This window comes from Physeter macrocephalus, chromosome 20 (assembly GCF_002837175.3).
Source record: "Physeter macrocephalus isolate SW-GA chromosome 20, ASM283717v5, whole genome shotgun sequence".
Classification (NCBI taxonomy): Eukaryota; Metazoa; Chordata; class Mammalia; order Artiodactyla; family Physeteridae; genus Physeter; species Physeter macrocephalus.
This window is the reverse complement of record NC_041233.1, coordinates 75070949-75081817: the sequence shown is the minus strand read 5'-3', so window position 1 is coordinate 75081817 and position 10869 is coordinate 75070949. Positions and strand designations below refer to the sequence as shown.

General features: G+C 38.7%; 1 protein-coding gene across 5 annotated transcripts in view; it reads left to right on the top strand.

The window, feature by feature from the left end:
• Positions 1-10869, top strand: part of FGFR2 (fibroblast growth factor receptor 2) — a 377174-nt gene that overhangs the window by 7709 nt on the left and 358596 nt on the right. For all 5 annotated transcript variants that reach the window (XM_055080920.1, XM_028480979.2, XM_024121204.3 and 2 more), the window contains exons 3-5: positions 4517-4620; positions 6365-6616; positions 9566-9795. In XM_055080920.1, coding sequence (XP_054936895.1) covers positions 4517-4620; positions 6365-6616; positions 9566-9795 — 586 coding nt within the window. The remainder of the gene's footprint in view (positions 1-4516; positions 4621-6364; positions 6617-9565; positions 9796-10869) is intronic.

Genomic DNA, 10869 nt, shown 5'->3' with positions numbered 1-10869 from the left:
ATAAAAAAAGTACCTGGAAACCTCTATTAGCACCTTGATATAATTGGATCCCATCATTCATTAATTCCAGTCATTCATTATTCATACTCATGCAGTTCTTACTATATGCCAGATACTAGCTTAGTACTGGGGGTCCAACAATGAATTTGTTTTTTTTTTTTTTTTATTGGTACGCGGGCCTCTCACTGTTGTGGCCCCCTCCCGCTGCGGAGCACAGGCTCCGGACGCGCAGGCTCAGCGGCCATGGCTCACGGGCCCAGCCGCTCCGCGGCATGTGGGATCCTCCCGGACCTGGGCACGAACCCGTGTCCCCTGCCTCGGCAGGCGGACTCCCAACCACCGCGCCACCAGGAAAGCCCAGAATCTTGCTTTTTAAAGTGTCTGTTTCCGTTCTAGGTAGACATTCTTCATAAAGAAAAGCAAACAAGTTTTTTTCTACATACTCATACTATATTCATATGCTGATCAATAGCTTTTAATAATACTGTTTGGTTTAGATATAAATATGGTATAAAAATACGCTATTTAGCAATCTAGTCAATAATACATGAAATATTGGGAGAATATTGGCAAATACTTAAATTAGTTTTAGATATCAAATTTTTATCAGTTTAGCTTATGGCTTTGCAATTCTCTAGTGTGTTACTTGACACAGTGGTTTCATTCAGGTAATGCCACAGGATCCTATATAAGGGGGAGGAGGGCTGACACTTAATCTGCATCTATTCAGAGTCTAGGTTTCTTCACAGGAAGGCTCGAACTAAAAGTCTGTTTTCCTACAGAGTGTTTGCTTGAGTTTTCTTAATATTTTGTGTTTCCCCTGTGCCCCCCTTACTCTGCCCTAACATGGGAGGATTTCCCCTCTCTGATTATGAAGCTCCTCCTCTTCCCCTCCCTCTTCCCCTTCTTCTGGTAGAAAATAGGGAGGGTACATTAACATTGTGAAGCATATGTCTGCAGTTTCAATGTGTATGTATACTCTAGATAAAAAAGCAAGCACAGTTGTGTCCATCATGCTTGGCAGGTCCTCACAGCTGTCTCCCTTAATTACTGTTTGTTTTTTTTTCCCCTTAATTACACTTAACTTGTTTTGGGGTTGCAGATCCTCTCTGCAGCAAAACAAAACAAGACAGGGAGCTGTATAGACAAAAATAATGTAACATCTAACATATTAGTTTTAGGGTGATCACTGGCTTTGAATAATTCACTGCTTCCTGGTTAAGAATCCTTTCTCTTACGTAATTGGTCAAAGGACTGGTACAATAAGGAGAAAAGATGGATGTCTGGTTTGCTGACAGCATCACAGTTAGTATAAAATGACAGAGTAGCTTTTTCAGCTTTAGTGTTTATGAAGTGGTGACGTCTTCAAAGACAAGTCATTTTCCTCCCGGTAACAATTTATTATTGGATTATGGCTAGGATTTTGTTGAAATAAGTCTGAAATTGATTGGCCTGAACCCTGAGAATCTCTGTTCAGAAAAGGCCAATTTCAGTGGGTTAAAGAAAAAGATAAAAGCGTTTATATTTACTGGGTGCCTGTCTCATACAGAGCACTATTCCAGGTATGTTGCCTTTATGAAAAGGGATTCAATTAACATTGCAAGACAAAGTAATTATAAAATGTGACTTTTTTTTTGCATTTTATAATTTTACATGGAATCAAACATTTCCTGAATTGTTATGCTTTTTTTTTTTAAACCATATACACAAGAGTGGAAGCTTTTTTTTTTTTTTTTAAACATATTTATTTATTTATTTGGCTGTGCCGGGTCTTAGTTGCGGCATGCCGGATCTTCGTTGCTGAGTACTGGCGGGATCTTTAGTCGCGGCACGTGGGATCTAGTTTCCTGACCAGGCATTGAACCCAGGCTCCCTGCGTTGGGAGCACAGAGTCTTAACCACTGGACCACCAGGGAAGTCCTTAATTGTTATTCTTTATACAACTTTATTTTATATGTTGATCTTTTGGAGTCATTTTGCATATTCTTTTGGTTATTTTACTTTGTTTACTACAGTAGTTGCAGTGAGGCCTTATGTAAAGGCAAGGTGGTCTAGCCTACAACTTAGCTTCTCGTTAGGCAGCTGCTAGGACCTGTCCAGTATGTGAGTAAAAATGAGGATGAACTTCCCTGTCTATGAATTTTTTTAAAATTTTTATCAATATTGTATATGCTAACAGTTTAAAGAATCAAAAAGTTCTATAAAGCTTATTTTGCAAAATAGCAGCCCTCTGAAACCCTCCCACGTGTCTCATTTTCTTTTTTCCCGCTGCAGTCACTTTCATATCATTTAATTGATCCTTCTGGTTTTTCATCTCTATCTTTAAGTGACATGCTTATATAATTATAATACTTGATTTTTAAAAAAATTGGTTTTCTTCATTGTCTCTGGGCTTCTCTCTTTGAAAGATAAGGATTTAACCTTACTTCACCCCCTTCCCCTGACACATTCAAGCTCCTGTTTGTCCTCATTCCAAACTTCCCAAATTAGAACTGTTATCATTTTGGATAGATGTAGTCACCTCATTATGGCTGTGTAAGTAGGCTTCACAGCTCAGCCACGTGGTAGTCCATGATTACTTTCTCTTTCCTGCACAAGTTTTTACTTTCCCTGGTGTTGATTATTGTCATTTTTGTTTGCGTAGTCTTCTAGGTTCCTATTACCAGTTTATCTAAAAATGCTCCCTAAGAGGTGTAAATTTCCTCTTGGTATGTTTAGATGCTTCAGGTACTCTATCATTTTTATCTTCTTGATGAAAATCTGTTGTGGAATCTTCTGACCTGCTATGATCTGGACAGGTTGCCTCTATGCCTGATGCATCACTGTCATCCTAGGATCTCTTTTTTACTGTCATCTTGAGGATTCTCTTTGGATCTTGATTTGGATCTTACCTCTTTTACCCTCTTTCTTGTATTTATTATTCCTTCATTTTAGTGAAGCACATCTTCTAATAGCGTCTTGAGAAAAAGTGCATAAGAGGTAAGTTTTTTGAGACTTTGTCTGAAAATGTTTTCATTGACTACTCAAACTTAATGTACAGCTTAGCTAGGAACAGAAGTGTAGATTGAAAATAATTTTCCTTTAGAATTTTGAAAGCTTTGCTTCTTTGTTGTCTTACTGCTGTTGAGCAGTCCAGTGACACTCCGATTCTTGTTCCTTTGTCCAAAACATGTCCTTTCTCTTTGGAAGTTTTTTTGTCTTCAAAGTTCTGATGTTTCATAGTGCGTTTGGCAGTGAGTCTGTTTTCATTCATTGCTTATGGACTTGGGGGGACCCTTCTTATCTAGGGGCTCCTCCCATCATGTCCTTCAGTTCAGGGAAATTTTCTTGTATTATTTTGTTGATCCTTTCCTTTCCATTAACTTCTTCCTCTTCTCTAATGTCTGTATTCAGACACTGGAACTTTTAGACTGGTACTCTAATTTTTTTTTTCTCTTCAGTTTTCCATGTCTTTTGAGAGATTTCCTCACCTTTATTTTCCAAGTCTTCTGTCTTCTATTTAGCTTTTAATTTCTTCTTATTATATCTTAATTATTATATTTTTACTTCTAAGAGGGATTTTTGTTCTTGGACTCTTAAATTTTTTGAGATTCCCTTCTTCCTGTATACTGTATGTCTCTATCCTCCAAGTTACTTTCTCCAGGTTTTTGGCACCTATCTTTGTTTTAGAGGCCCTCCTCAAGTGTCTGGTGATTCCAACCTTCCAGTGTCCCACTGGAAATTTTATGTACCCTGGTGGGTCTCATTTATTGTGGGCTTTAAGTAGGGTGATCTGGCTAGCCTGTTCTTTGGGAGAATCTCTGAGGTCAGTATTTTTAGTTGTGATCACATTCTGGAAGGAAAGTATCATCTACTGATGTTCTGGGGCTGGGTTGGAGAAGTGGGTCTTGGAGGTCTCAACATTCAGCGTGTATACTTCCGTTTATGCTTACTGTTCGCAGTACACTTCCATTCCTTTCAGCTGTGCCTGTATCCCCCAAGTAAGAGGCCTTATTTTTCCCTTTTCTGAAAAGTTTGCAGTTTTCTGCTGGGTTGTGTAGAGTCATATGTGCAGAGTGGGGGGGAGTATCAGATATATAAATCGCTTCCAAAACAGACTTTCAAGGGATCTTCCTAGTTTCACTCTTATCTCCCAGGGTATCAGGTATGGCCAATCCCTGAGACTTGTAGGGGTAATGTAGAGAAAATTGCATATTTTTTTGGCTTTTCCCACTTTTGGCTTAGGATTCAACTTTTCTTTGGTCTGCTAAGTCAGTTATCACTTGTACATCTGCTTTCTAGCTTCCAACATTTCTCCCATTATTTTTTTTCTTAGTGGTTTATGGCTTTTTCTTTTTTTTATAATCCTTTAACTGTATTTTTTTGAGATTTGGGGTGGGGTTAGAGGCTACATGAAACCCTGTCTTAACCCAGAAATCCCAGGCATGAGCTTTGCCTCGTTGTGCTGTTATTCGGAACTGATTTTATTTCTTCACAGTTTGAGTTCACTTTTTAAATATTTATTTTGCTTTCCTAGGTGCCGACCTTTACAGTTTCAGCCATCAAAATCTCACAAGAAGGTTTTGAAGAAAATGTTGAAATTTCTGGCTAAAGGGGAAATTTCAAAAGGAAATTGTGAGGGTAAGATGAGATGGGGGTCTAAAAACTGTTTACCTTAAATAGATGTTTCTTTCCAAGGTTCTCACTTTCAGTCATTTCTTAGATAGGGGAAGGAGGTCCAATACAATCAGGTACTACTGTTACTCTGATGATGATGACTGCTCTTAGCACTGCTGTTACTGTTACCACTGGCCCCCAAATCAAGGATATGGGGAATATATGCCAGGGAAAGTCTAGCTTGGGAAGAAGAAAGGACCATTTGGGCACCGCTTGGGAAGAAGAAAGGACATGTGATTTCCTGGAGTTTATTGAAATTTTAGTTTTCACAGTTCTTCGAGAACTCTTAATTTTATTTGATCCTAATAATATCCTTATGAAGTAAGTAGAAAGTGATACTGTCTCTGGAGAAATAGATGCTTATCTGCAACTCACACAAGATTGTATAATCACAATGCTGAGTGAAGCTCAGAGTTTCCATGTTTGAGTAAGGTTTTTAGTAAATTATACTGCCTGAAGTTGTCTCTTATTTTCTGATGAATTCTGAATTGTGAGTGAATTTCCTAAGATATCATTAGTAACATTTAATTAACTTGGGTTACAGATACTTTGCTTTTTCAGTGTTTTTGCTGCCTTTTTTAAAAAAATGTTTTCCTATAGGCACTACCTAATACATGACCATAAGAATTGGGAATGCCACCCATTCTTAGAGCTCCTTCTCACTTCTGCCATAGGAAATGCCTGACTCTGGGAGCCTCCCACCCCAGTCTTAGCTTGTTAATTCATCCCCAAGTATGTTTTGAATGCCTATGATGTTCTAGTCCCTCTTGTAAGCACTGGAGATACAGGGGCCAGCAAAACAGGTTTGTTCTTTGCCCTCATGCACTGTCCTTAACAGAGCAGAATTCAGGACAACTTGAAGCAGACTTGGCAACAAAGAGGCCAGAAGGCTCTGGGTCATATTGGAAACATCAGAATTTTGGTGTAGCTCTGTTTAGTGTTGTCAGTATATAACCTTATAAACAGATTTTCGTGGTTAGTCATTATGCAGTTTTTTTCAGCAGCCGGGAATCATGTTCTGAGTTTCAAAAATTATTACTTAGATAAGTTTTGAGGATGCTGTCCATTTGTAAATTGAGGATTGCCTGTTTTTTTATGTAGCTTTTACATTTGGTTTTTTATTTGACTTGTTGTAGGCTTCTGAATTATTTATGTCTGCACTCAGTTCATAGGAGTGATGTACTCATTAGGGTAAGAGACTAAACAGCTGTAACAAAGAGACACCAAAATGCAATGACTAAAAAATGATAGAAGTCTGTTTCTTTCCTCACATAACAGTCCAGTGTGGGTGTTCCAGGTCAGCCTGCAGCCCTGCTCCCCCCCCTCCCCCCGCCATTCTGGGATTCTCTTCAACATGTGATTTTCAAGGTCACTCTGGTTTTTACTAATAGAGCCAGTGGGGAGGGGAAAGGGTGGAAATTCAGGGTTACAAATTTCTTTTAAAACAAGTGAGGCAAAATTGAACATGTCAGTTTGGTTCTGTTCCATTGCAGAAAGCTTGATTACACCTTGTGAAGGGACTGGTACGCTCCCTTGCCAGGGTGCCACAGTCTTAACCACAGCCCCGACCTTGGAAGATGGGAGAATGGATCTAGTGGACATGCAGTCGTCTCTGCCACATTGGATAAAAGGGGGCTTTTTTTCCTGCGTGTATTTTAATTGTGTCAAATGGCCTGGCTGATGGACTTTGATCTCTTTTGATTTATAGATGAGCCCATGGAGCCCACCATGGAGGATGCTGTTGCCAGTGACTTTGCTTTAATAAATAAATTGGATATACAGTGTGACCTTAAAACGCTCAGTGATGACCTCAAAGAGAGCTTAAAGAGTGAAGAGAAGAAAGGAAAGAGCTCAAAGAGGGAAGAATCTAATGAATTAATCCAGTCACAAGATATGGCAGAGAAGTTGGACTCTGGTGAACCATCACATTCAGTAAAAGTGCATACACTTCCTCAGCCAGGTATTGAAAGTTTGTTAGCAGGCCATATTAAAGTCGTGTTAAATGATTTTCTTTGTGCTTGAGACATTGTAATCCCTGGGCGCTCTCATGAGCTAAAAAAGTGAATTACTCATGAAATCTGTAAAATAGATCCCTGTTTTATATACCTTATTATTACCTGGATTTAGGCGAACAAAATGTTTAAAAAACCCTGAAATAATAGCCTTATTATCCCCTAACCAGACCGGGGCGCGGACCCGGTTCCCCTGCATCGGCAGGCGGACGCGCAACCACTGCGCCACCAGGGAAGCCCCTTCCATTTCTTTTTACTACCTTAAGGCCTTAGAGGTTTGGGAATCAAATTTTTGTCAGTGAGAGGGTATGGTGCTAAACATTTTATTTTTAGTGTTAAATGAGACAAAGTAAGTTTTAGATATTATGTCCGAAATATAGACATTGTGAAATTCTTCACTTTATCATTAGATCTCTTTATGCAATCAAAATTAATTGTAGTTTGAAAACTTCCAGATTAAAAAGAAAAATTTCCAGGGCGTTCTTTGGTGGGCCTAGTGGTTAGGATTCCAGGCTTTCATTGCCGTGGCCCAGATTCTGTCCCTGGTTGGGAAACAGATTCTGCTCAGCCAAAAAAAAAAAAAAAAAAAAAATTTCCCACTGAAATTGGCCTTTTCTGAATAGAGATTCTCAGGGTCCAGGCCAATCACCAATCAATTTCAGACTTATTTCAACAAAATCCTAGCCATAATCCAATAATAAATTGTTACCGGGAGGAAAATGACTTGTCTTTGAAGACGTCACCACTTCATAAACACTAAAGCTGAAAAAGCTACTCTGTCATTTTATACTAACTGAGATGCTGTCAGCAAACCAGACATCCATCTTTTCTCCTTATTGTACCAGTCCTTTGACCAATTACGAAAAAAAAAAAAAAAGCTTCCACTCTTGTGTATATGGTTTAAAAAAAAAAAGCATAACAATTCAGGAAATGTTTGATTCCATGTAAAATTATAAAATGCAAAAAAAAAGTCACATTTTATAATTACTTTGTCTTGCAATGTTAATTGAATCCCTTTTCATAAAGGCAACATACCTGGAATAGTGCTCTGTATGAGACAGGCACCCAGTAAATATAAACAAAAAAAAAAAAAAAAATTTCCCACTGAAATTGGCCTTTTCTGAATAGAGATTCTCAGGGTCCAGGCCAATCACCAATCAATTTCAGACTTATTTCAACAAAATCCTAGCCATAATCCAATAATAAATTGTTACCGGGAGGAAAATGACTTGTCTTTGAAGACGTCACCACTTCATAAACACTAAAGCTGAAAAAGCTACTCTGTCATTTTATACTAACTGAGATGCTGTCAGCAAACCAGACATCCATCTTTTCTCCTTATTGTACCAGTCCTTTGACCAATTACGTAAGAGAAAGGATTCTTAACCAGGAAGCAGTGAATTATTCAAAGCCAGTGATCACCCTGAAACATCTAGCCAATTTCAGCGGCAATTTTTCTTTCCCTTTTTTTTTTTTTTTTTTTTTTTTTTGCGGTACGTGGGCCTCTCACTGTTGTGGCTTCTCCTGTTGTGGAGCACAGGCTCCGGACGCGCAGGCTCAGTGGCCATGGCTCACTGGCCCAGCCGCTCCGCGGCATGTGGGATCTTCCCGGACCGGGGCACGAACCCGCGTCCCCTGCATCGGCAGGCGGACTCTCAACCCCTGCGCCACCAGGGAAGCCCCCTTCCTAAATATTTTAATTATATATATTTATACATGATGGGTTTTTAAAATAAATTTATTTTATTTTTTTACATTTGGCTACTTTGGTTCTCTCTTGCTGTGTGTGGCTTTTTCTAGTTGCGGCAAGTGGGGGCTACTCTTCGCTGTGGTGCGTGGGCTTCTCGTGGTGGCTTCTCTTGTTGCGGAGCACAGGCTCTAGGCACGTGGGCTTCGGTAGTTGTGGCTCGTGGGCTCTAGAGCGCAGGCTCGGTAGTTGTGGCGCATGGGCTTAGTTGCTCTGCGGCATGTGGGACCTTCCCAGGCTAGGGCTGGAACCCGTCTCCACTGCATTGGCAGGTGGATTCTTAACCACTGTGCCACCAGGGAAGCCCATGTTTTAACGTTGAATAATGACAAATCCCCTAAAATTTCTACAGCATTTAAAATGGCTCTTTGATATTCTGTTGCTTATTTTAAAAATTGTGTAATTCTATAATTGAGCATTTAGATTACTTTGAGGTTTTCATTTGTGTTCATTATTTGCCTCTATCTCTTATGATTTTCTTGGGGTAGATTCCTTGAAAACAACTTCCTAGATTAAAGGGTACTCACTAAAATTTGTGGTTTATAATAGTAAAAATTGTTATATTTTAAAGGATTATCAGTTTGATATTTGCTCTTTTAATTAAAACAAAAGTCTAATTGGAGCCAAACTAATGAGACCCCCTCAGTTAGATAGAGAAGGACACAAATACGTTGAACTAAGCAAGGATATTTTTTCATTAAAAAAACCTGCCAGAGTATGTTCTAGGATCAATCCTCATTTACACCTGGTTCCTAAGGATTTATCTCTGTCACCAGTGATAAATGCTTAGGTTTCAGAGAAATGTCCCTCAGAAATGGGCTGGAGACAGCAGTGTCATGAAGCAGAAGGTATTTGATCATGTTCTTTTTACAAAGGCAGAGAAGTGGATGAATATGTAAAAGAAAATGTTTCAACTATAAGAGCTGCCTGAAAAGTTTCTGTTACTATTTGCTTTCTCTGGCAGTTCTTCTTCGAAGGTAGAATTTAAAGATCAACTTAGGGGTCTACACCATGAGCCTCTGAAATGTCTACCCGAAGCTAACCTAACAGTTGGAACTCTTTGTACTGATTTTGTGGAACCTTTGAGACCTTTAGAAAATATTTCTAGAGCCAAATGTGATTGGTCTAATATTTTGAAATTCTTTTTTAGGCAAAGGGGCAGATTTGAGTAAGCCTCCGTGTCGAAAAGCAAAGGAAATCCGGAAAGAAAGGAAAAGGTTAAAACTCATGCGGCAGAACCCAGGTGGAGAACTGGAGGGTTTCCAGGTGCGGTGTCAGCCACCGTCTTTGTTCCCGCCAAAGGCTAAATCCAACCAGCCCAAGTCACTTGAAGATTTAATGTTTGAATCTTTACCAGAGAGTGCATCACACAAGTTTGAGGTACTTTGGAGGGTGTTTTTTATTTGTTTGTTTGTTAGCTGCTTTGTTTTTTTTTCACTTGAGATCATACAGTTGATGTTTTGCTGTTTATATAATGGGAAATTAAAGTGAATTGGGATAGAGTGGCATTTATATTTACTAAGTTAATTGCTACTTGAGGAAAACCTTTTTTTTTTCTTTAAGATTTAAAAAAGTAGGCAATTGGCTACTAAAGTTGTGAAAATTCTAGTTTTAGTGTGTTATTATTTGAGGTACTCTGGCTTTTTGTATCTCTTGCTTGAAATTTAGTAGAGTGAAAAATAAAAAATACTGTTTTAAAATTTCATTTTTGGCAGTTTTGGTTTAGGTAGTGAAAGAGAATAGATCACAGTAGGCAAATCACTGTTTCATCCATTCTAATATTCTGATCTTGATCAAGGCAGCAAATGGTATTACATATGCAAGCCAGCAGTTAGGAATTAACTAAACAGTCTTAAATGTACTACTATAATCCTCTCATTAATTCCCCCCAAACCAATTTAGACATAGTGTGAGTATGCCTAGTCTTAAGAGTATTCCTCTTATTTTTCCCAAATTGATTTATATTCCAGGTTAAGTCTAGATTTTTCAGTATTAGTTTGGTATATTTATAAAATTTTTTTCTTAAAAATAAGCCATAATGATTTTATTATATTCTCCTACTTGATTAATAACTGGTCAGCCTTTGAATTTACAGCTTAATATAATCTAAGAACATCACTTATCACTGAAAACCTGACATTAAACATTTACTTTGGTGCAGTTTAAATCTTAGGACAATATATATTATCAGATACAAGTGTTAACAACTTTGACTATTATAATTCCTTGGCTACTCTGTTTTGGTATTGACTTTCTCCTTCCCAAATTGTAAGGAGAATGGAACACACTATTGAATACTTAAAATAGTTTATCAAGAGGTTTTTTTTTTGTGTGTGTTTTTTTTTTTTTTTTTGGGGGGTGGTATGCGGGCCTCTCACTGTTGTGGCCTCTCCCGTTGTGGAGCACAGGCTCCGGACGCGCAGGCTCAGCGGCCATGGCTCACGGGCCCAGCCG